Source organism: Misgurnus anguillicaudatus, chromosome 25 (genome assembly GCF_027580225.2).
Source record: "Misgurnus anguillicaudatus chromosome 25, ASM2758022v2, whole genome shotgun sequence".
Taxonomy (NCBI): domain Eukaryota; kingdom Metazoa; phylum Chordata; class Actinopteri; order Cypriniformes; family Cobitidae; genus Misgurnus; species Misgurnus anguillicaudatus.
In genome coordinates, this window is record NC_073361.2 from 23,987,027 (window position 1) to 24,011,245 (window position 24,219).

General features: G+C 42.0%; 1 protein-coding gene across 3 annotated transcripts in view; it reads right to left on the reverse strand.

The window, feature by feature from the left end:
• Positions 1-24,219, reverse strand: part of pld1b (phospholipase D1b) — a 180,245-nt gene that overhangs the window by 132,159 nt on the left and 23,867 nt on the right. For all 3 annotated transcript variants that reach the window (XM_073863690.1, XM_073863688.1, XM_073863689.1), the window contains exons 21-22: positions 23,863-23,972; positions 22,795-22,844 (exon numbers count right to left, since the gene is read on the reverse strand). In XM_073863690.1, the coding sequence (XP_073719791.1) occupies positions 22,795-22,844; positions 23,863-23,972 (160 nt within the window). The remainder of the gene's footprint in view (positions 1-22,794; positions 22,845-23,862; positions 23,973-24,219) is intronic.

The following is a 24,219-nucleotide window of genomic DNA, read 5'->3' on the forward strand; positions in this document are numbered from 1 at the left end:
CGATCCATTTCGGAGAAGAAGAAGAAGAAGAAGAAGAAGAAGAAGAAGAAGAAGAAAAATAATAATAATAATAAACGGAGCAAAAACAATAGGGTCCTCACACCCTGGTGTGCTCGGGCCCTAATTAAAGCTGCAAGCAGCGATGGAAGGGCCCTCGCACGCATGTGCACCGCCACCCTATGGCATTAGTAAAGCAGTAAACCAGGGGGGTATGAATTAAAGTGGGTAAATACAGGTGGATATGCAAAGGGAAACTGATGTTCCACACCGCCTGTGTGCAGCAGGCGGCGCTATGACGGTACCTGATTATTGTTATATTGACGTGTTCAGGCCGGGACCCTTATCAAACGTGTGAAGTCTGGAGCAGATCAAACAATGTATGCCTGAATTACAACAGCTTCCTGTTTCATGGTGAAACATCACATTTTGCCAGGCTGCCACAGACACGCCCTTCAACGAAAAGTTAAGATCTTCGCAATTTATCATCGCAAAGGGCTTAAGATCAGTCTGACCAAATATGATGATGATTTTATTAAATCTCTAAGAGCAGTAAATTACAGCGTAAAACATGGCATTTCCTGCTACCTCTAGGTGGCGCTATGACTGAAGCTGAGTATTGGCATTGAAATGTGTTCAGGCCAAGACTCCCATCAAACGTGTGAAGTGTGTGGCAGATTGAACATTGTATGCCTTAGTTATAACAACTTCCAGTTTCATGGCGAAAACGCTGAACTTTGTCAGGCCGCCACGGACACACCCTCCAACAAAAAGTCAAAAGCTCCGCAATTTAACATCGCAAAGGCCTTTAGATGAGATTGACCAAATATGATGACGATCTGATAAAATCTCTAGGAGGAGTTCGTTAAAGTACGAAGGCTGGAAATGACCAAATTTGCACAGAAATCACAGTGAAAAACCAAAATGGCCGACTTCCTGTGGGGTTTAGAGCTTCGCTCCAAGAGACTTTTTTGTAGGTCTTGGGGTGATACATGATCCTACCAAATTTCGTATCGGTACGTTTTTCGTAGTGGGGGGGCTGTTCTTTTGAAATTTTGCAGGTGGCGCTATTGAGCCATTTCTACACGCCTACTTCTGGCGCCTATGCCAAATGTAAATTTTCGCCACTTCTGACGTGTGTGCAGAATTTCATGAGTTTTCGAATATGTTTAGGCCCTAAAAATTGCGATTCACTTTGGAGAAGAAACGGAATAATAATAATAATAATAATAATAATAATAAACCGAGCAAAAACAATAGGGCTTTGCACCCACGGTGCAGGCCATTCTGGCCTGCTCCTCGGTGCTCGGGCCCTAATAATAATAATAATAATAATAATAATAATAATAATAATAAACCGAGCAAAAACAATAGGGTCCTCGCACCCTGGTGTGCTCGGGCCCTAATTAAAGCTGCAAGCAGCGATGGAAGGGCCCTCGCACGCATGTGCACCGCTACCCTATGGCATTAGTAAAGCAGTGAACCAGGGGGATATGAATTAAAGTGGGTAAATATAGGTAGATATTCAAAGGAAAATGTGCAGCAGGTGGCGCTATGACTGTAAATGATTATTATTATATTGACGTGTTCAGGCCGGGACCCTTAACACACATGTGAAGTCTCGAGCAGATCGAACAATGTATGTCTGAATTACAACAGCTTTCTGTTTCATGGCGAAACATCACACTTTGCCAGGCCGCCACGGACACGCCCTTCAACGAAAAGTCAAGATCTTCTGAATATATCATATTAAAGTCCTTAAGATCAGTATTACCAAAAATGATGATGATTTGATTAAATATCTAAGAGCAGTAAATCACAGCGTAAAACATGTAATTTCCTGCAACCTCTAGGTGGCGCTATGATTAAAGCTGAATATTGGCATTGAAATGTGTTCAGGCCAAGACCCTTATCAAACTTGTGAAGCATGGGGCAGATTGGACATTGTATGCCTGAGTTAGAGCCACTTCCTGTTTCATGGCGAAAATGCCAAAATTTGTCAGGCTGCCACGGACACACCCTCAAACGAAAAGTCAAGATCTCCGCAATTTAACATCGCAAAGGCCTTTAGATGACATTGACCAAATATTACGATGATTGGATTAAATCTGTAGGAGAAGTTCGTTAAAGTATGAAGCCTGGAAATGACCAAATTTGCACAGAAATCACAGAGAAAATTCAAAATGGCCGACTTCCTGTGGGGTTTAGAGCTTAGTTCCAAGAGACTTTTTTGTAGGTCTTGGGGTGATAGATGATCCTACCAAATTTCATATCTGTATGTTTTTCGTAGTGGGGGGGGCTGTTCTTTTGAAATTTTGCAGGTGGCGCTATCGAGCCATTTCTACACGCCCACTTCTGGCGCCTATGCCACATGTAAATTTTCGCCACTTCTGACGTGTGTGCAACGTTTTATGACTTTTTGGGCTTGTTTAGCCTGTCAAAAATGCAATTCATTTAGCGATACTTGGCGAGGCCGCCATGGACACGCCCTTTAATGAAAAGTCAAGGTCGTTGTTTTTTATCATCACACAAGGTCTTGAGATTACACTGGTGAAATATGATGTTGATATGGTTAAATATCTAAGAGCAGTAAATCACAGCGTAAAACATGGTATTTCCTGCTGCCTCTAGGTGGCGCTATGAGTGTTACTGAATTATGCCATGTTGATGTGTTCAGGCCTGGACCCTTATCAAACGTGTGAAGTCAGGGGCAGATCGGACATTGTATGCCTGAGTTATAACAACTTCCTGTTTCATGGCGAAACATCACACTTTGCCAGGCCGCCACGGACACGCCCTTCAACGAAAAGTCAAGATCTTCGCAATTTATCAAGGAAAAGGGCTTAACATCAGTCAGACCAAATATGATGATGATTTGATTAAATCTCTAAGAGCAGTAAATCAGAGCATAAAACATGGTATTTCCTCCTACCTCTAGGTGGCGCTATGAGTGAAGTTGAATATTGGCATTGAAATGTGTTCAGGCCAAGACCCTTATCAAACGTATGAAGCGTGGGCCAGATTGGACATTGTATGCCTGAGTTAGAGCCACTTCCTGTTTCATGGCGAAAATGCCGATATTTGTCAGGCCGCCACGGACACACCCTCTGACGAAAAGTCAAGATCTCCGCAATTTAACATCGCAAAGGCCTTTAGATGAGATTGACCAAATATGACGATGATCGGATTAAATCTGTAGGAGGAGTTCGTTAAAGTATGAAGGCTGGAAATGTCCAAATTTGCACAAAAATCAAGGCAAAAATTCAAAATGGCCGACTTCCTGTTGGGTTTAGAGCTTCGCTCCAAGAGACTTTTTTGTAGGTCTTGGGGTGATAGATGATCCTACCAAATTTCGTATCTGTACGTTTTTCGTAGTGGGGGGGCTGTTCTCTTGAAATTTTGCAGGTGGCGCTATCGAGCCATTTCTACACGCCCACTTCTGGCGCCTATGCCACATGTAAATTTTCGCCACTCCTGACATGTGTGCAAAATTTCATGAGTTTTCGAGCATGTTTCGCCCCTCAAAAATGCGATTCACTTTGGAGAAGAAGAAGAATAAATAATAATAATAATAATAATAATTAAAGCTGCAAGCAGCGATGGAAGGGCCCTCGCACGCATGTGCACCGCTACCCTATGGCATTAGTAAAGCAGTGAACCAGGGGGATATGAATTAAAGTGGGTAAATACAGGTGGATATTCAAAGGGAAACTGATGTGCCACACCGCCTGTGTGCAGCAGGTGGCGCTATGACTGAAGCTGAATATTGGCATTGAAATGTGTTCAGGCCAAGAACCTTATCAAACATGTGAAGTCTGGGGCAGATCGAACAATGTATGTCTGAATTACAACAGCTTCCTGTTTCATGGCGAAACATCACACTTTGCCAGGCCGCCACAGACACGCCCTTCAACGAAAAGTCAAGATATTCACAATTTATCACCGCAGAGGGCTTTACATCAATCTAACCAAATATGATGATGATTTGATTAAATCTCTAAGAGCACTAAATCAAAGCGTAAAACATGGTATTTCCTGCTACCTCTAGGTGGCGCTATGACTGAAGCTGAATATTGGCATTGAAATTTGTTCAGCCAAGACCCTAATCAAACATGTGAAGCGTGGGGCAGATTGGACATTGTATACCTGAGTTAGAGCCACTTCCTGTTTCATGGCGAAAACGCCGAAATTTGGCAGCCCGCCACGGACACACCCTCCAACGAAAAGTCAAGATCTCTGCAATTTAGCATCACAAAGGCCTTTAGAGAAGACCGACCAAATATGACGATGATCGGATTAAATCTGTAGGAGGAGTTTGTTGCAGTATGAAGCCTGGAAATGACCAAATTTGCACAAAAATCAAGGCAAAAATTCAAAATGGCCGACTTCCTGTGGGGTTTAGAGCTTCGCTCCAAGAGACTTTTTTGTAGGTCTTGGGGTGATAGATGATCCTACCAAATTTCGTATCTGTACATTTTTCGTAGCGGGGGGGCTGTTCGCTTGAAATTTTGCAGGTGGCGCTATCGAGCCATTTTTACACGCCCACTTCTGGCGCCTATGCCACATGTAAATTTTCGCCACTTCTGACATGTGTGCACCGTTTTATGACTTTTTGGGCTTGTTTAGCCTGTCAAAAATGCGATTCATTTACCGATACTTTGCGAGGCCGCCACGGACACTCCCTTTAATGAAAAGTCAAGGTCGTTGCTTTTTATCATCACACAAGGTCTTGAGATTACACTGGTGAAATATGATGTTGATATGGCTAAATATCTAAGAGCAGTAAATCACAGCGTAAAACATGGTATTTCCTGCTGCCTCTAGGTGGCGCTATGAGTGTTACTGAATTATGCCATGTTGATGTGTTCAGGCCTGGACCCTTATCAAACGTGTGAAGTCAGGGGCAGATCGGACATTGTATGCCTGAGTTATAACAACTTCCTGTTTCATGGCGAAACATCACACTTTGCCAGGCCGGCACGGACACGCCCTTCAACGAAAAGTCAAGATCTTCGCAATTTATCAAGGAAAAGGGCTTAACATCAGTCAGACCACATATAATGATGATTTGATTAAATCTCTAAGAGCAGTAAATCAGAGCATAAAACATGGTATTTCCTCCTACCTCTAGGTGGCGCTATGAGTGAAGTTAAATATTGGCATTGAAATGTGTTCAGGCCAAGACCCTTATCAAACGTATGAAGCGTGGGGCAGATTGGACATTGTATGCCTGAGTTAGAGCCACTTCCTGTTTCATGGCGAAAATGCCGAAATTTGTCAGGCCGCCACGGACACACCCTCTGACGAAAAGTCAAGATCTCCGCAATTTAACATCGCAAAGGCCTTTAGATGAGATTGACCAAATATGACGATGATCGGATTAAATCTGTAGGAGGAGTTCGTTAAAGTATGAAGGCTGGAAATGACCAAATTTGCAAAAAAATCAAGGCAAAAATTCAAAATGGCGGACTTCCTGTTGGGTTTAGAGCTTCGCTCCAAGAGACTTTTTTGTAGGTCTTGGGGTGATAGATGATCCTACCAAATTTCGTATCTGCACGTTTTTCGTAGTGGGGGGGCTGTTCTCTTGAAATTTTGCAGGTGGCGCTATCGAGCCATTTCTACACGCCCACTTCTGGCGCCTATGCCACATGTAAATTTTCGCCACTCCTGACATGTGTGCAAAATTTCATGAGTTTTCGAGCATGTTTCGCCCCTCAAAAATGCGATTCACTTTGGAGAAGAAGAAGAATAAATAATAATAATAATAAACGGAGCAAAAACAATAGGGTCCTCACACTTGTGTGCTCGGGCCCTAATAAACGGAGCAAAAACAATAGGGTCCTCACACTTGTGTGCTCGGGCCCTAATAATAATAATAATAATAATAATAATAATAATAATAATAAACCGAGCAAAAACAATAGGGTCCTCGCACCCCGGTGTGCTCCGGCCCTAATTAAAGCTGCAAGCAGCGATGGAAGGGCCCTCGCACGCATGTGCACCGCTACCCTATGGCATTAGTAAAGCAGTGAACCAGGGGGATATGAATTAAAGTGGGTAAATATAGGTAGATATTCAAAGGAAAATGTGCAGCAGGTGGCGCTATGACTGTACATGATTATTATTATATTGACGTGTTCAGGCCGGGACCCTTAACACACGTGTGAAGTCTCGAGCAGATCGAACAATGTATGTCTGAATTACAACAGCTTTCTGTTTCATGGCGAAACATCACACTTTGCCAGGCCGCCACGAACACGCCCTTCAACGAAAAGTCAAGATCTTCTGAATATATCATATTAAAGTCCTTAAAATCAGTATTACCAAAAATGATTATGATTTGATTAAATATCTAAGAGCAGTAAATCACAGCGTAAAACATGTAATTTCCTGCAACCTCTAGGTGGCGCTATGATTAAAGCTGAATATTGGCATTGAAATGTGTTCAGGCCAAGACCCTTATCAAACTTGTGAAGCATGGGGCAGATTGGACATTGTATGCCTGAGTTAGAGCCACTTCCTGTTTCATGGCGAAAATGCTGAAATTTGTCAGGCTGCCACGGACACACCCTCTAACGAAAAGTCAAGATCTCCGCAATTTAACATCGCAAAGGCCTTTAGATGACATTGACCAAATATTACGATGATTGGATTAAATCTGTAGGAGGAGTTCGTTAAAGTATGAAGCCTGGAAATGACCAAATTTGCACAGAAATCACAGCAAAAATTCAAAATGGCCGACTTCCTGTGGGGTTTAGAGCTTAGTTTCAAGAGACTTTTTTGTAAGTCTTGGGGTGATAGATGATCCTACCAAATTTCATATCTGTATGTTTTTCGTAGTGGGGGGGCTGTTCTTTTGAAATTTTGCAGGTGGCGCTATCGAGCCATTTCTACACGCCCACTTCTGGCGCCTATGCCACATGTAAATTTTCGCCACTTCTGACGTGTGTGCAACGTTTTATGACTTTTTGGGCTTGTTTAACCTGTCAAAAATGCGATTCATTTAGCGATACTTGGCGAGGCCGCCATGGACGCGCCCTTTAATGAAAAGTCAAGGTCGTTGTTTTTTATCATCACACAAGGTCTTGAGATTACACTGGTGAAATATGATGTTGATATGGTTAAATATCTAAGAGCAGTAAATCACAGCGTAAAACATGGTATTTCCTGCTGCCTCTAGGTGGCGCTATGAGTGTTACTGAATTATGCCATGTTGATGTGTTCAGGCCTGGACCCTTATCAAACGTGTGAAGTCAGGGGCAGATCGGACATTGTATGCTTGAGTTATAACAACTTCCTGTTTCATGGCGAAACATCACACTTTGCCAGGCCGCCACGGACACGCCCTTCAACGAAAAGTCAAGATCTTCGCAATTTATCAAGGAAAAGGGCTTAACATCAGTCAGACCAAATATGATGATGATTTGATTAAATCTCTAAGAGCAGTAAATCAGAGCACAAAACATGGTATTTCCTCCTACCTCTAGGTGGCGCTATGAGTGAAGTTGAATATTGGCATTGAAATGTGTTCAGGCCAAGACCCTTATCAAACGTATGAAGCGTGGGGCAGATTGGACATTGTATGCCTGAGTTAGAGCCACTTCCTGTTTCATGGCGAAAATGCAGAAATTTGTCAGGCCGCCACGGACACACCCTCTGACGAAAAGTCAAGATCTCCGCAATTTAACATCGCAAAGGCCTTTAGATGAGATTGACCAAATATGACGATGATCGGATTAAATCTGTAGGAGGAGTTCGTTAAAGTATGAAGGCTGGAAATGACCAAATTTGCACAAAAATCAAGGCAAAAACTCAAAATGGCCGACTTCCTGTTGGGTTTAGAGCTTCGCTCTAAGAGACTTTTTTGTAGGTGGTGGGGTGATAGATGATCCTACCAAATTTCGTATCTGTACGTTTTTCGTAGCGGGGGGGCTGTTCTCTTGAAATTTTGCAGGTGGCGCTATCGAGCCATTTCTACACGCCCACTTTTAGCGCCTATACCACATGTAAATTTTCGCCACTTCTGACATGTGTGCAAAATTTCATGAGTTTTCGAGCATGTTTCGCCCCTCAAAAATGCGATTCACTTTGGAGAAGAAGAAGAATAAATAATAATAATAATAATAATTAAAGCTGCAAGCAGCGATGGAAGGGCCCTCGCACGCATGTGCACCGCTACCCTATGGCATTAGTAAAGCAGTGAACCAGGGGGATATGAATTAAAGTGGGTAAATACAGGTGGATATTCAAAGGGAAACTGATGTGCCACACCGCCTGTGTGCAGCAGGTGGTGCTATGACTGAAGCTGAATATTGGCATAGAAATGTGTTCAGGCCAAGAACCTTATCAAACATGTGAAGTCTGGGGCAGATCGAACAATGTATGTCTGAATTACAACAGCTTCCTGTTTCATGGCGAAACATCACACTTTGCCAGGCCGCCACGGACAGGCCCTTCAATGAAAAGTCAAGATATTCACAATTCATCACCGCAGAGGGCTTTACATCAATCTAACCAAATATGATGATGATTTGATTAAATCTCTAAGAGCAGTAAATCATAGCGTAAACATGGTATTTCCTGCTACCTCTAGGTGGCGCTATGACTGAAGCTGAATATTGGCATTGAAATGTGTTCAGGCCAAGACCCTAATCAAACATGTGAAGCGTGGGGCAGATTGGACATTGTATACCTGAGTTAGAGCCACTTCCTGTTTCATGGCGAAAACACCGAAATTTGGCAGCCCGCCACGGACACACCCTCCAACGAAAAGTCAAGATCTCTGCAATTTAGCATCGCAAAGGCCTTTAGATAAGACCGACCAAATATGACGATGATCGGATTAAATCTGTAGGAGGAGTTTGTTGCAGTATGAAGCCTGGAAATGACCAAATTTGCACAAAAATCAAGGCAAAAAATCAAAATGGCCGACTTCCTGTGGGGTTTAGAGCTTCGCTCCAAAAGACTTTTTTGTAGGTCTTGGGGTGGTAGATGATCCTACCAAATTTCGTATCTGTACATTTTTCGTAGCGGGGGGGCTGTTCGCTTGAAATTTTGCAGGTGGCGCTATCGAGCCATTTCTACACGCCCACTTCTGGCGCCTATGCCACATGTAAATTTTCGCCACTTCTGACATGTGTGCAACGTTTTATGACTTTTTGAGCTTGTTTAGCTTGTCAAAAATGCGATTCATTTACCGATACTTTGCGAGGCCGCCACGGACACGCCCTTTAATGAAAAGTCAAGGTCGTTGCTTTTTATCATCACACAAGGTCTTGAGATTACACTGGTGAAATATGATGTTGATATGGTTAAATATCTAAGAGCAGTAAATCACAGCGTAAAACATGGTATTTCCTGCTGCCTCTAGGTGGCGCTATGAGTGTTACTGAATTATGCCATGTTGATGTGTTCAGGCCTGGACCCTTATCAAACGTGTGAAGTCAGGGGCAGATCGGACATTGTATGCCTGAGTTATAACAACTTACTGTTTCATGGCGAAACATCACACTTTGCCAGGCCGCCACGGACACGCCCTTCAACGAAAAGTCAAGATCTTCGCAATTTATCAAGGAAAAGTGCTTAACATCAGTCAGACCAAATATGATGATGATTTGATTAAATCTCTAAGAGCAGTAAATCAGAGCATAAAACATGGTATTTCCTCCTACCTCTAGGTGGCGCTATGAGTGAAGTTGAATATTGGCATTGAAATGTGTTCAGGCCAAGACTCTTATCAAACGTATGAAGCGTGGGGCAGATTGGACATTGTATGCCTGAGTTAGAGCCACTTCCTGTTTCATGGCGAAAATGCCGAAATTTGTCAGGCCGCCACGGACACACCCTCTGACGAAAAGTCAAGATCTCCGCAATTTAACATCGCAAAGGCCTTTAGATGAGATTGACCAAATATGACGATGATCGGATTAAATCTGTAGGAGGAGTTCGTTAAAGTATGAAGGCTGGAAATGACCAAATTTGCACAAAAATCAAGGCAAAAATTCAAAATGGCGGACTTCCTGTTGGGTTTAGAGCTTCGCTCCAAGAGACTTTTTTGTAGGTCTTGGGGTGATAGATGATCCTACCAAATTTCGTATCTGTACGTTTTTCGTAGTGGGGGGGCTGTTCTCTTGAAATTTTGCAGGTGGCGCTATCGAGCCATTTCTACACGCCCACTTCTGGCGCCTATGCCACATGTAAATTTTCGCCACTCCTGACATGTGTGCAAAATTTCATGAGTTTTCGAGCATGTTTCGCCCCTCAAAAATGCGATTCACTTTGGAGAAGAAGAAGAATAAATAATAATAATAATAATAAACGGAGCAAAAACAATAGGGTCCTCACACTTGTGTGCTCGGGCCCTAATTAAAGCTGCAAGCAGCGATGGAAGGGCCCTCGCACGCATGTGCACCGCTACCCTATGGCATTAGTAAAGCAGTGAACCAGGGGGATATGAATTAAAGTGGGTAAATACAGGTGGATATTCAAAGGGAAACTGATGTGCCACACCGCCTGTGTGCAGCAGGTGGTGCTATGACTGAAGCTGAATATTGGCATTGAAATGTGTTCAGGCAAGAACCTTATCAAACATGTGAAGTCTGGGGCAGATCGAACAATGTATGTCTGAATTACAACAGCTTCCTGTTTCATGGCAAAACATCACACTTTGCCAGGCCGCCACGGACACGCCCTTCAACGAAAAGTCAAGATATTCACAATTTATCACCGCAGAGGGCTTTACATCAATCTAACCAAATATGATGATGATTTGATTAAATCTCTAAGAGCAGTAAATCATAGCGTAAAACATGGTATTTCCTGCTACCTCTAGGTGGCGCTATGACTGAAGCTGAATATTGGCATTGAAATGTGTTCAGGCCAAGACCCTAATCAAACATGTGAAGCGTGGGGCAGATTGGACATTGTATACCTGAGTTAGAGCCACTTCCTGTTTCATGGCGAAAACGCCGAAATTTGGCAGCCCGCCACGGACACACCCTCCAACGAAAAGTCAAGATCTCTGCAATTTAGCATCGCAAAGGCCTTTAGATAAGACCGACCAAATATGACGATGATCGGATTAAATCTGTAGGAGGAGTTTGTTGCAGTATGAAGCCTGGAAATGACCAAATTTGCACAAAAATCAAGGCAAAAATTCAAAATGGCCGACTTCCTGTGGGGTTTAGAGCTTCGCTCCAAGAGACTTTTTTGTAGGTCTTGGGGTGATAGATGATCCTACCAAATTTCGTATCTGTACATTTTTCGTAGCGGGGGGGCTGTTCGCTTGAAATTTTGCAGGTGGCGCTATCGAGCCATTTCTATACGCCCACTTCTGGCGCCTATGCCACATGTAAATTTTCGCCACTTCTGACATGTGTGCAACGTTTTATGACTTTTTGGGCTTGTTTAGCCTGTCAAAAATGCGATTCATTTACCGATACTTTGCGAGGCCACCACGGACACGCCCTTTAATGAAAAGTCAAGGTCGTTGCTTTTTATCATCACACAAGGTCTTGAGATTACACTGGTGAAATATGATGTTGATATGGTTAAATATCTAAGAGCAGTAAATCACAGCGTAAAACATGGTATTTCCTGCTGCCTCTAGGTGGCGCTATGGGTGTTACTGAATTATGCCATGTTGATGTGTTCAGGCCAGGACCCTTATCAAACGTGTGAAGTCAGGGGCAGATCGGACATTGTATGCCTGAGTTATAACAACTTCCTGTTTCATGGCGAAACATCACACTTTGCCAGGCTGCCACGGACACGCCCTTCAACGAAAAGTCAAGATCTTCGCAATTTATCAAGTTAAAGGGCTTAACATCAGTCAGACCAAATATGATGATGATTTGATTAAATCTCTAAGAGCAGTAAATCAGAGCATAAAACATGGTATTTCCTCCTACCTCTAGGTGGCGCTATGAGTGAAGTTGAATATTGGCATTGAAATGTGTTCAGGCCAAGACCCTTATCAAACGTATGAAGCGTGGGGCAGATTGGACATTGTATGCCTGAGTTAGAGCCACTTCCTGTTTCATGGCGAAAATGCCGAAATTTGTCAGGCCGCCACGGACACACCCTCTGACGAAAAGTCAAGATCTCCGCAATTTAACATCGCAAAGGCCTTTAGATGAGATTGACCAAATATGACGATGATCGGATTAAATCTGTAGGAGGAGTTCGTTAAAGTATGAAGGCTGGAAATGACCAAAATTGCACAAAAATCAAGGCAAAAATTCAAAATGGCGGACTTCCTGTTGGGTTTAGAGCTTCGCTCCAAGAGACTTTTTTGTAGGTCTTGGGGTGATAGATGATCCTACCAAATTTCGTATCTGTACGTTTTTCGTAGTGGGGGGGCTGTTCTCTTGAAATTTTGCAGGTGGCGCTATCGAGCCATTTCTACACGCCCACTTCTGGCGCCTATGCCACATGTAAATTTTCGCCACTCCTGACATGTGTGCAAAATTTCATGAGTTTTCGAGCATGTTTCGCCTCTCAAAAATGCGATTCACTTTGGAGAAGAAGAAGAATAAATAATAATAATAATAAACGGAGCAAAAACAATAGGGTCCTCACACTTGTGTGCTCGGGCCCTAATTAAAGCTGCAAGCAGCGATGGAAGGGCCCTCGCACGCATGTGCACCGCTACCCTATGGCATTAGTAAAGTAGTGAACCAGGGGGATATAAATTAAAATGGGTAAATATAGGTGGATATTTAAAGGAAAATTGATGTACCACAACGCCTGTGTGCAGTAGGTGGCGCTATGACTGTACCTGATTATTGTTATATTGATGTGTTCAGGCCGGGACCCTTAACAAACGTGTGAAGTCTGGGCCAGATCGAAAAATGTATGCCTGAATTACAACAGCTTCATGTTTCATGGCGAAACAATACACTTAGCCAGGCTGCCACAGACATGCCCTTCAACGAAAAGTCAAGATCTTCACTATTTATCATCGCAAAGGGCTTAAGATTAGTCTGACCAAATATGATGATGATTTTATTAAATCTCTAAGAGCAGTAAATCACAGCATAAAACATGGCATTTCCTGCTACCTGTAGGTGGCGCTATGACTGAAGCTGAATATTGGCATTGAAATGTGTTCAGGTCAAGACCCTTATCAAACATGTGAAGCGTGGGGCAGATTGGACATTGTATGACTGAGTTAGAGCCACTTCCTGTTTCATGGCGAAAACAACGAAATTTGGCAGGCTGCCACAGACACACCCTCCAACGAAAAGTCAAGATCTCCGCAATTTAACATTGCAAAGGCCTTTAGATAAGACTGACCAAATATGATGACGATCTGATAAAATCTCTAGGAGGAGTTCGTTAAAGTACGAAGGCTGGAAATGACAAAATTTGCACAGATATCACAGCGAAAAATCTAAATGACCGACTTCCTGTGGGGTTTAGAGCTTCACTCCAAGAGACTTTTTTGTAGGTCTTGGGGTGATACATGATCCTACCAAATTTCGTATCTGTACGTTTTTCGTAGTGGGGGGGCTGTTCTTTTGAAATTTTGCAGGTGGCGCTATTGAGCCATTTCTACACGCCCACTTCTGGCGCCTATGCCACATGTAAATTTTCGCCACTTCTGACGTGTTTGCAAAATTTCATGAGTTTTCGAGTATGTTTAGGCCCTCAAAAATGCGATTCACTTTGGAGAAGAAACGGAATAATAATAATAATAATAATAATAATAATAATAAACCGAGCAAAAACAATAGGGTCCTCACACTGGTGTGCTCGGGCCCTAATAATAATAATAATAATAATAAACGGAGCAAAAACAATAGGGTCCTCACACTTGTGTGCTCGGGCCCTAATTAAAGCTGCAAGCAGTGATGGAAGGGCCCTCGCACGCATGTGCACCGCTACCCTATGGCATTAGTAAAGCAGTAAACCAGGGGGGTATGATTTAAAGTGGATAAATACAGGTGGATATTCAAAGGGAAACTGATGTGCCACACCGCCTGTGTGCAGCAGGTGGCGCTATGGCGGTACCTGATTATTGTTATATTGACGTGTTCAGGCCGGGACCCTTATCAAACTTGTGAAGTCGCGGGCAGATTGGATAATGTATGCCTGAATTACAACAGCTTCCTGTTTCATGGCGAAATATCACACTTTGCCAGGCTGCCACGGACACGCCCTTCAACGAAAAGTCAAGATCTTCGCAATTTATCACCGCAAAGGGCTTAACATCAGTCTGACCAAATATGATGATGATTTGATTAAATCTCTAAGAGCAGTAAATCACAGAGTAAAACATGGCATTTCCTGCTACCTCTAGGTGGCGCTATGACTGATGTTGAATATTGGCATTAAAATGTGTTCAGGCCAAGACTCTTATCAAACATGTGAAGTTTGTGGCAGATTGGACATTGTATGCCTGAGTTATAACAACTTCCTGTTTCATGGCGAAAATGCCAAACTTTGGCAGGCCGCCACGGACACACCCTCCAGCAAAAAGTCAAGATCTCCGCAATTTAGCATCGCAAAGGCCTTTAGATGAGACTGACCAAATATGATAATGATCGGATTAAATCTCTAGGAGGAGTTCGTTAAAGTACGACGCTTGGAAATGTCAAAAAATGACAGAAAAAATTCAAAATGGCCGACTTCCTGTGGGGTTTAGAGCTTCGCTCCAAGAGACTTTTTTGTAGGTCTTGGGGTGCTAGATGATCCTACCAAATTTCGTATCTGTACGTTTTTCGTAGTGGGGGGGCTGTTCTCTTGAAATTTTGCAGGTGGCGCTATCGAGCCATTTCTACACGCCCACTTCTGACGCCTATACTACATGTAAATTTTCGCCACTTCTGACGCGTGTGCAAATTTTCATGAGTTTTCGGGTATGTTTAGGCCTTCAAAAATGCGATTCATTTCGGAATATAATAATAATAATAATAATAATAATAATAATAATAATAATAAACGAAGCAAAAACAATAGGGCTTTGCACCCACGGTGCAGGCCATTCTGGCCTGCTCCTCGGTGCTCGGGCCCTAATAATAATAATAATAATAATAATAATAAACCGAGCAAAAACAATAGGGTCCTCGCACCCTGGTGTGCTCGGGCCCTAATAATAATAATAAACGGAGCAAAAACAATAGGGTCCTCACACTTGTGTGCTCGGGCCCTAATAATAATAATAAACGGAGCAAAAACAATAGGGTCCTCACACTTGTGTGCTCGGGCCCTAAAAATAAAAATAAAAAAAAAAATAATAAATTCGAGCAAAAACAATAGGGCTTCGCACCTTTCGGTGCAGGCCATTCTGGCCTGCTCCTCGGTGCTCGGGCCCTAAAAATATAGCTGCAAGCAGCGATGGCGGGCCCTCGCACGTTTTTTTACCGCTACACGGTGCGTCCGAGAAAACGATGCACGGCGGGCAAGGGCATCAAGTCGGTAAAATATCAGTGGGCTATTTAATGTTGCTACTGACCCATTTAGGTACTGTAGGTAAAAGAAACCCCATATTTTAGACAAACGGGGGTGCTAGTCAGCCACTAAATAGACACGCCTTTATCTGACGTTTTTGTCAACACTTAACAGCCGAAAACTCTGATGTGTGTGCCAAATATAAAGTTCAACTAAGCACGCCAAGAGCCTTAAACATGCCTGAAATTAAAGTAACGTTTGACGCGTTGCCATGGGAACAGCGTTCGAGATGTCAAAAATTCCTTCGCAATTTATCATCTACAATGTCTCGGCATCATGTTGACCACTTCTCGTGTCAATCGCATGAATCCCATACGAGGAGTATTTAAAGGTTCACAGCATGTAACAGTCAGCCTTAAATATGCTGGAAAGTGAAAGCAAAGTTTGACGCGTTGCCATGGGAACAGCGTTTGAGATATCAAAAATCCCTTCGCAATTTATCATCTACAATGTCTCACCATTATGTTGACCACTTCTGGAGTCAATCACATTATTTCCTCAGGAGGAGTATTTAAAAGTTTACCGCATGCAGATGTAAGGCTTAAATATGCCTTAAAAACGAAAGTAAAGTTTGACAGGTTGCCATGGGAACAGCGTTTGAGATATCAAAAATTCCTTCGCAATTTATCATCTACAATGTCTCGGCATCATGTTGACCACTTTTGGTAACAATCGCATGAAAATCCTAGAAGGAGTATTTAAAAGAACATCGCATGGAACTGTGAAAAAAAATCACCTTTGTGACTGACACACTTCCTGGCGCCTGGTGGTGGCGCTATACCCGGGAGTCACAATAGGCACATCGATGCGATCGGAATCTTTAGACGAACAAACATCCCGCATGGCATCACAATAAGATATTTTTTGCCTCAGATATTAGACACTTCCTGTTTCTCTGAATTCGCCATGAATTCGTCGCCTCGCCATGGCGGAACCGTTCGAGATATCAAAAATCCCTTCGCAATTTAGCAAGTACAATGTCTTGACATCATGATCACCACGTTTGGAGTCAATCCCATGTATCCCCTCGGAGGAGTATTCAAAAGTTCACCGCATGCATTTTTTAAACAATCCAAAATGGCGGACTTCCTGTTGGGCGGAGCTAAAATGTTAGAGGGCGAAAGTTGTTCGGGTCGATGAGATCTATATGTGTACCAACTTTCGTAAATGTGCGTACATGTTTGCCCGATCTGCGCACTACTGTTTGTTTTTGCATTACAGGGGGCGCTACAGAGCCCCCCTGCCACGCCTGTGTTCCAGCCCTTGTCTGTTCGCAATGACAGACGACTCCAACGTCTGTGCCAAATTTCAAGAGTTTTCGAGTATGTTAAGGCACCCAAAATGCCCAAAAGTGTTAAAAAAAAAAAAAATAAAAAAAAAAAAAAAAATAAAAAAAAAAAATATAGCTGCAAGCAGCGATGGCGGGCCCTCGCACGTTTTTTTTACCGCTATACGGTGCCTCCGAGAAAACAATGCACAGTGGACACGTGCATCAAGTGGGTAAATATCAGTGGACTATTTCATGTTTCTACTGACCTATTTGGGTTCTGAAGGTAAAAGAAACCCCACATTTTAGACAAACGGGGGCACTAGTGAGCCACTAAATAGACACGCCTTTATCTGACCTTTTTGTCAACACTTAACAGCCGAAAACTCTCATGTGTGTGCCAACTTTTAGGTTAATCTAAGCATGCCAAGAGCCCTAAATATGCCTGATATAAAAGTAAAGTTTGGGGCGTTGCCATGGGAACAGCGTTAGAGATATCAAAAATCCCTTCGCAATTTAGCATCTACAATGTCTCAGCATCATGTTGACCACTTTTAGTGTCAATCGCATAAACATTCTAGGAGGAGTATTTAAAAGAACATCACATGGAACTGTCAAAAAAATCAACCTTTGTGACTGCAACACTTCCTGGCGCCTGGTGGTGGCGCTATACCCGAGACTCACAATAGGCACATCGATGCGATCAGAATCTTCAGACGAACAAACACCCTGCATGGCATCACAATAAGATATTTTTTACCTTAGATATTAGACACTTCCTGTTTCTCTGATTTCGCCATGAATTTGTCGCCTCGCCATGACAGAACCGTTCGAGATATTAAAAATCCCTTCACAATTTAGCAAGTACAATGTCTTGACATCATGATCACCACGTTTGGTGTCAATCCCATGAATCCCCTAGAAGGAGTATTCAAAAGTTCACTGTATGCATTTTTAAACCATCCAAAATGGCCGACTTCCTGTTGGGCGGAGCTAATAGGTTTGATTGTGAAAGTTGTTCGTGTCGATGGGATATATATACGTACCAACTCTCGTACATGTGCGTACATGTTTGCCAGATTTGTGCACCAATAATTTTTTTGCATTATAGGGGGCACTACAGAGCCCTACTGCCACGGCCATGTTCCAGCGTTTGCCCCGTCCTAATGGCTGACGACTTTGAGGTCTGTGCCAAATTCCCGGTGTTTTCGAGCATGTTAAGGCACTCAAAGTGCATGCCAAGTGCTTAAATATGCCTGAAAATGAAAGTAAAATTTGACGTGTTGCCAATGGAGCAGCATTCGAGAAATCAAAAATCCCTTCGCAATTTATCATCTACAATGTCTCAGCATCATGTTGACCACTTTTGGTGTCAATCGCATGAAAATCCTAGGAGGAGTATTTAAAAGTTAACCGCATGCAACTGTCAAAAAATCCACCTTTTGTGACTGTCACACTTCCTGGCGCCTGGTGGTGGCGCTATACCCGAGACTCACAATAGGCACATCGATGCGATCGGAATCCTTGGCCGAACATACACACTGCTTTTCATCCCAATAAGACATTTTTTGCTTTAGATATTAGACACCTGCTGTTTCTCTGAATTCGCCATAAATTTGTCGCCTCGCCATGGCAACACCGTTCGAGATATCAAAAATCCCTTCGCAATTTAGCAAGTCCAATGTCTCAGCATCATCTTCACCACGTTTGGTGTCAATCGTATGAATTCCCTAGGAGAAGTATTTAAAAGTTCATGACTGACACACTTCCTGGCGCCTGGTGGTGGCGCTATACCCGGGAGTCACAATAGGCACATCGATGCGATCGGAATCATCAGACAAACAAACACCCCGCATGGCATCACAATAAGATATTTTTTGCCATAGATATTAGACACTTCCTGTTTCTCTAAATTCGCCATGATTTTGTCACCTCGCCATGGCAGAACCGTTCGAGATATCAAAAATCCCTTTGCAATTTAGCAAGTACAATGTCTTGACATCATGATCACCACGTTTGGTGTCAATCCCATGAATCCCCTAGAAGGAGTATTTAAAAGTTCACCGCATGCATTTTTGAAACAATCCAAAATGGCAGACTTCCTGTTGGGCGGAGCTTAAATGTTAGAGGGCGAAAGTTGTTCGGGTCGATGAGATCTATATTCGTACCAACTCTCCTACATGTGCGTACATGTTTGCCCGATCTGTGCACCAATGTTTTTTTTTGCATTACAGGGGGCGCTACAGAGCCCCTGTGCCACGCCCGTATTCCAGCCTTTGCCCGTTCGCAATGACGGACGACTTTGACGTCTGTGCCAAATTTCAAGAGTTTTCGAGTATGTTTAGGCACCCAAAATGCCCAAAAGTGTTAAAAAATATAAAAATAATAAAAAAAAAAAAAAAAAAAAAAAAAAAAATAATAAATTCGAGCAAAAACAATAGGGCTTCGCACCTTTCGGTGCAGGCCATTCTGGCCTGCTCCTCGGTGCTCGGGCCCTAAAAATAATAAATTCGAGCAAAAACAATAGGGCTTCGCACCTTTCGGTGCAGGCCATTCTGGCCTGCTCCTCGGTGCTCGGGCCCTAATAATAATCCGAGCAAAAACAATAGGGCTTCGCACCTTTCGGTGCAGGCCATTCTGGCCTGCTCCTCGGTGCTCGGGCCCTAATAATGACTGGCGAAACCACGCATTAAAATGTGCAGCTTTGTTGGCTTAATTTGGATGTGGCTAGAAGGAATACAGCAAAATTTCGTGAAATCTCCCTCGATGACAATGGTTTTAACCCTAATCCTATCTATTTAGGCATACAGAAAAGTTACAAGAATTTCACATGTGCAAATTTACATGTGAAATGTGTTTTTGGAACATTGTTGTGTGAATCCCATGTGAAATCAGTGGATCACATGTGGCAAATGTAAAAAAATTGTCACTACATAATGCACATTTGATCACATGTATTTCACATGTGTTTTACAAGGGATTCAAACAAAAAATGGTCCAAAGCACATTTCACATGTGATCACGTGTTTTTTCACATGTGAAATTGATGTTGTTCACATGATCAAATGTGAAAAACTTGGTTTTTCTGTAAGGGGTGTATCCCATCTAGCCAGAAACGATGTTTTCTTCCTAATCCTTAACGTAACCCAACATCTTGAGATTTCGGAGCTAGCTGTATCCAAACTAGCCGAAGTCGCGTAATTTCTACTAAAACAGGAAGTTGTGAAGGACATACTGGGTGGCTCCTCATCCATTTAAAACAGTCAAATGCATTTCGTCACACTAATGAGGGGCAGCTATGATGTCATAAAATTGTTGATCTGTATTAACAGAGGTGAGAGACTGAATGTTTTGAATGCTTATATCTTCTAAATGTGAATTTTGTCAATCCTTTGGAGTGCACTAGTCTAGTCCACAGATCTCTTTAAGGTAAACACATACATACTTAAACCAGAAGTAGGCTACTTACTGTATAAATTCCCAATTCAAACACAAGAAGCGCCAAAGCACCAACTATAAACCCACAAACAAGAACAACTAGTGCATTTCTAGAACAGCGATCTGTATCTGCTGAGATAAAGCAGAGATGCAACACAACACCAAAGACATGCTGGATAATTCAAACACACCAGGAAACTTCACTCCTGTTCTCACACAACGAGGTTAATGGGTGCAGGAAGACCATTCTCCACCCCACAGTTAGTCTACAACTTCCTTTCCAATAAAAATTAAAAAAAAAAAAAGATGGTGCCAGATAAAACACCCATACTGTGTGCTGATCTGTACTGAAATATTTAAAACACAATAACTAAGTCCGTCTATGGCAATCACTCATGTAACCACTAGAGAACACTGTTGCATTTTAATGTCTTTAAGACATCGATCTGGGGAATAAACATCTCGTGGGCTGCTGTTGGAGCAAACCTGTTTTATAATACAGGACTCAACTGTGCTGTTAATTGTCCAGTTTGGGGATGGGAAGCCTAGAGACATTATGGGTAATAGGGTAGAGCAACAAGAAATACTTGTTTGCCTGCTCATCTTCTTGGAAAGCTCCTTTATGATTGAAACCCAAGAAATATATAAATATACAATATCTATAAGTAATAGGCAGGGCCAAACAGATTTAATGCCTGTAATTGACAAGCACACATACACCGCGCTTGAGCGTGTTTGTGACCAGTAACCGTCTGTGAGCGGCATTGACAAGTACATAAACCCTGCGCGTGCCGTTTGCTGTGATTGTTTTTAATGATAGAGAGCACTAACCATTTGAGATAAAATAAAACTTACCGCTGAGTTAAGCAGATCTCACTTGACTCTATGTCTATGTGACGCGACAGTCAGCACTCAGCACATCATCATTTCAAATCCGTTTACAAGACGAATGCTCTTGTTATGTATAATATAAAGTTTACATTTCATTGTAAAAATGATGAAATTATCATCATATGTGCTTAGTTCATAATGAGAACCTATTAACACAATCTTTTTTATTCTGCTATAATATATAACACTATAAACAATAATATATGTCATTTTATACAAAATATAATTATATCTTGACCTGCACTTTATCTGGTTAATGTTGGTCCAGTTTAATTCAGATGTATTCATTTTCATTGTAAGCCTTTAAAAAGTAATTATTTAAGATGCAATTTTATTATATTTATAGCTAAAATTCTAGAATATCTTCTAAAAACATTTAAAATCATTCCGCAGATTTTTCAAAAAAAGTTCCACAGAAAAAGCAAAAAAAGTCAGCAGATTCCACCTGGCCCTAGCAATAGAGACACAGCGCAGTTATGCAAACCCGAAAACCCCGCCCACCGGGTGGGAAAACAATCCAACCGCCTCCATTGACTTTGTATTGTGAGAGGCCGCCTCCTTGTCATTTCTGGCTTATAACAAAAAACAGAATAATGCCTAAAAGCTGTATGACAAGATGTAAGCTAACAAGCCAAAAAAACCAGAAATAAGTTTTTATAAGCTGTCGAACCGTAAAACCCAGCCTTTAAAGGCGCTCTAAGCAAATCTGTGCGACATCACTTTTTGTTGATGTTTGAACTGTTTTCAAACAAACGGAGCATAGCTAACTCCTCCCCCTCCCTTCCGTGCTTTCATGAACGCGACCAACCCCCACCCCCAAATCCTTCTTGTCGTTTATTGGCTGGAACACTTTGTTATGTTTCGTGGTGCTAGGTTTGGCCACTGTGTTGTTATTGCCGTTTGTGGAGCCTGGGCTGTCTACAGAGATCGCGTTTTTTTACAGTTTGATCAGCGGTCAGGTTGCAAGCAGATAGTGAGATGTTTGCTGTTTGTAACAAAAAATGTTTTATTGTCTAAAACGCGTGAATTCGCTTAGAGCACCTTTAAGGAGAAAAAAGTGGATCGCCGACTACGTTTCCCCCTTATGGGCGCAGTTCTACTAATAAGAGTACTATGAAAAGTTGCCTGTTTCCACTTTTGTGTCTTTAAACGCTCGTTTTTTGGGGTCGACAGTTTATAAAAACTTATTTACAGATAAAACTTAAAAACAGAATAATGCCTTAAAGCTGCTGTGTGACAATATGTACAGCTAACAAGCCAAAAAATCCAGAAATAAGTTTTTATAAGCTGTCGAGCCGTAAAACTCAGCCTTTAAGGAGAAAAAAGTGGATCGCTGACTACGTTTCCTCCTAGTGGGCGCAGTAGTACTATGAAAAGTTGCCTGTTTCCACTTTTGTGTCTTTAAACGCTCAGTTTTTGGGGTCGACAGCTTATAAAAACGTATTTCTGGGTGTTTTGGCTTGTTATCTTTTAGGCATTATTCTGTTATTTGTTATAAGCCAGAAATGACAAGGAGGCAGCCTCTCGCAATACAAAGTCAATGGAGACGGATGGATTGCCCCGCCCCCGGTGGGCGTGGTTTTTAGGTTATGACGCGCTGCGCTCTGTCTCTATAGGGCACCAGTCCTACACTTTCAAAGCCAAGAAATTGGCTGTTTGAGTTTAGAAAGGACTGTCACAACAAACAGAATCGCTTTCTTCACAGAAAAAAAACTTTTATGGCGTTTATATATAATCAGTGCACTTACTTTCTCTCTTCAGTTGTGATATAATGGAGCAATCTCCTCTGTTCATGGTCCTGTGAAAACAAAAGATACAATAATTTTGAGAAATACAAGTCAATCAGAACAAAGTCCAAACGAACACTCTCAATTCTGCCCTACAAAGCCAAAGCGCAGTAACTACGTAATTGGTCAAGATTGAGTTTAGGTTTGAAATGGGCTTTGTGAGATCTGTTGTGTCTTGTGAAAAAGTCTCCTGGTTCAATTTTGTCCCATTTCAATGGAACGCATGCGCCAAAATTGCAGTAACATGTTTGACTGTCTGGCTGGTGTAAAGGGCATTTTTCTCGGTTTCAGTGTTTGCGTAGTTACTGCTCTTAGCCTTTGTAGGGCAGAATTGATTGTTGAGTTATGTTATATTTTGTCACACAGAGATTACTGTAATCGCACTGCCTATAGGCATGTTACTAACTACTCGGGTTTGTGGCTGTGAACATATTGTGGTTTAAAGAAGGTCATATTACGAGCAAATATATGTTCCTTGATCTTTGTACTATGAAACTATGAAAACATATTGAAACTTTCATAATTCAAAACTTCCTCTTGTGTCAAACCAGAAAGCATTTATTTAACCTAACATGTATAACAACCAATATTATGAAATATACTACAGTATGTGTTTAAACCAGAATACTTTTTGATGAGTCACATCGTTTCAAAGTTTGTTATCTTCTGACAACAACCGCTAAACTGATAACACACCACTCGTCCGGGTACCACGAGACACTTTGACCGGTACTGCTAATATGATTAATGTATCACTCTACTGTCTCTTTTCTCATGCCAACATAAACAAATACTTACAGTAACCTGCCAAAATAATTTTAATCAAGATTTTGTGTCCAATCATTTACTCATAATCACCCTGTCTGGTAACAACCTACTGGATGTACCTAATACCTTACTAAAGCATTTTAAACATATTATACAATTCTTGCCAAAAACAGCACTATATGGTAATTGTCAGGGTGGAAAATTACCCAGTAACTAAATTTTGATAAAAAAAAAAGGAAAATGAAATACATCAAGTGTTACCTGTAATTGAAGTGCAGTATGGCTTGTATGGCACTGCCTCCCCCCGTGTTGATATTCCCCTCAAAACCAGGAAGCAGAGGAGTCACCACATAAACGCGGTACTTTTTATCCTCCCTGTGAACCCCATACAAAAACAAGAGAGGGAAAAAATAAAACAGGAAGTTGAATGGAAACATTGTATGAGGAAGTACATGAGAAATGTTATTGTTTTGTATGATGCCTTTCTATTAGGAGTGTGGAAAAACTACATTTTTAATTGGAAGTGCATTACATTAGTGGCCCAAAGGTCATGGGTTCGACACCCAGGGTTCACACTTACAGAAAATGTATACCTTCAATGCACTGTAGGTTGCATAA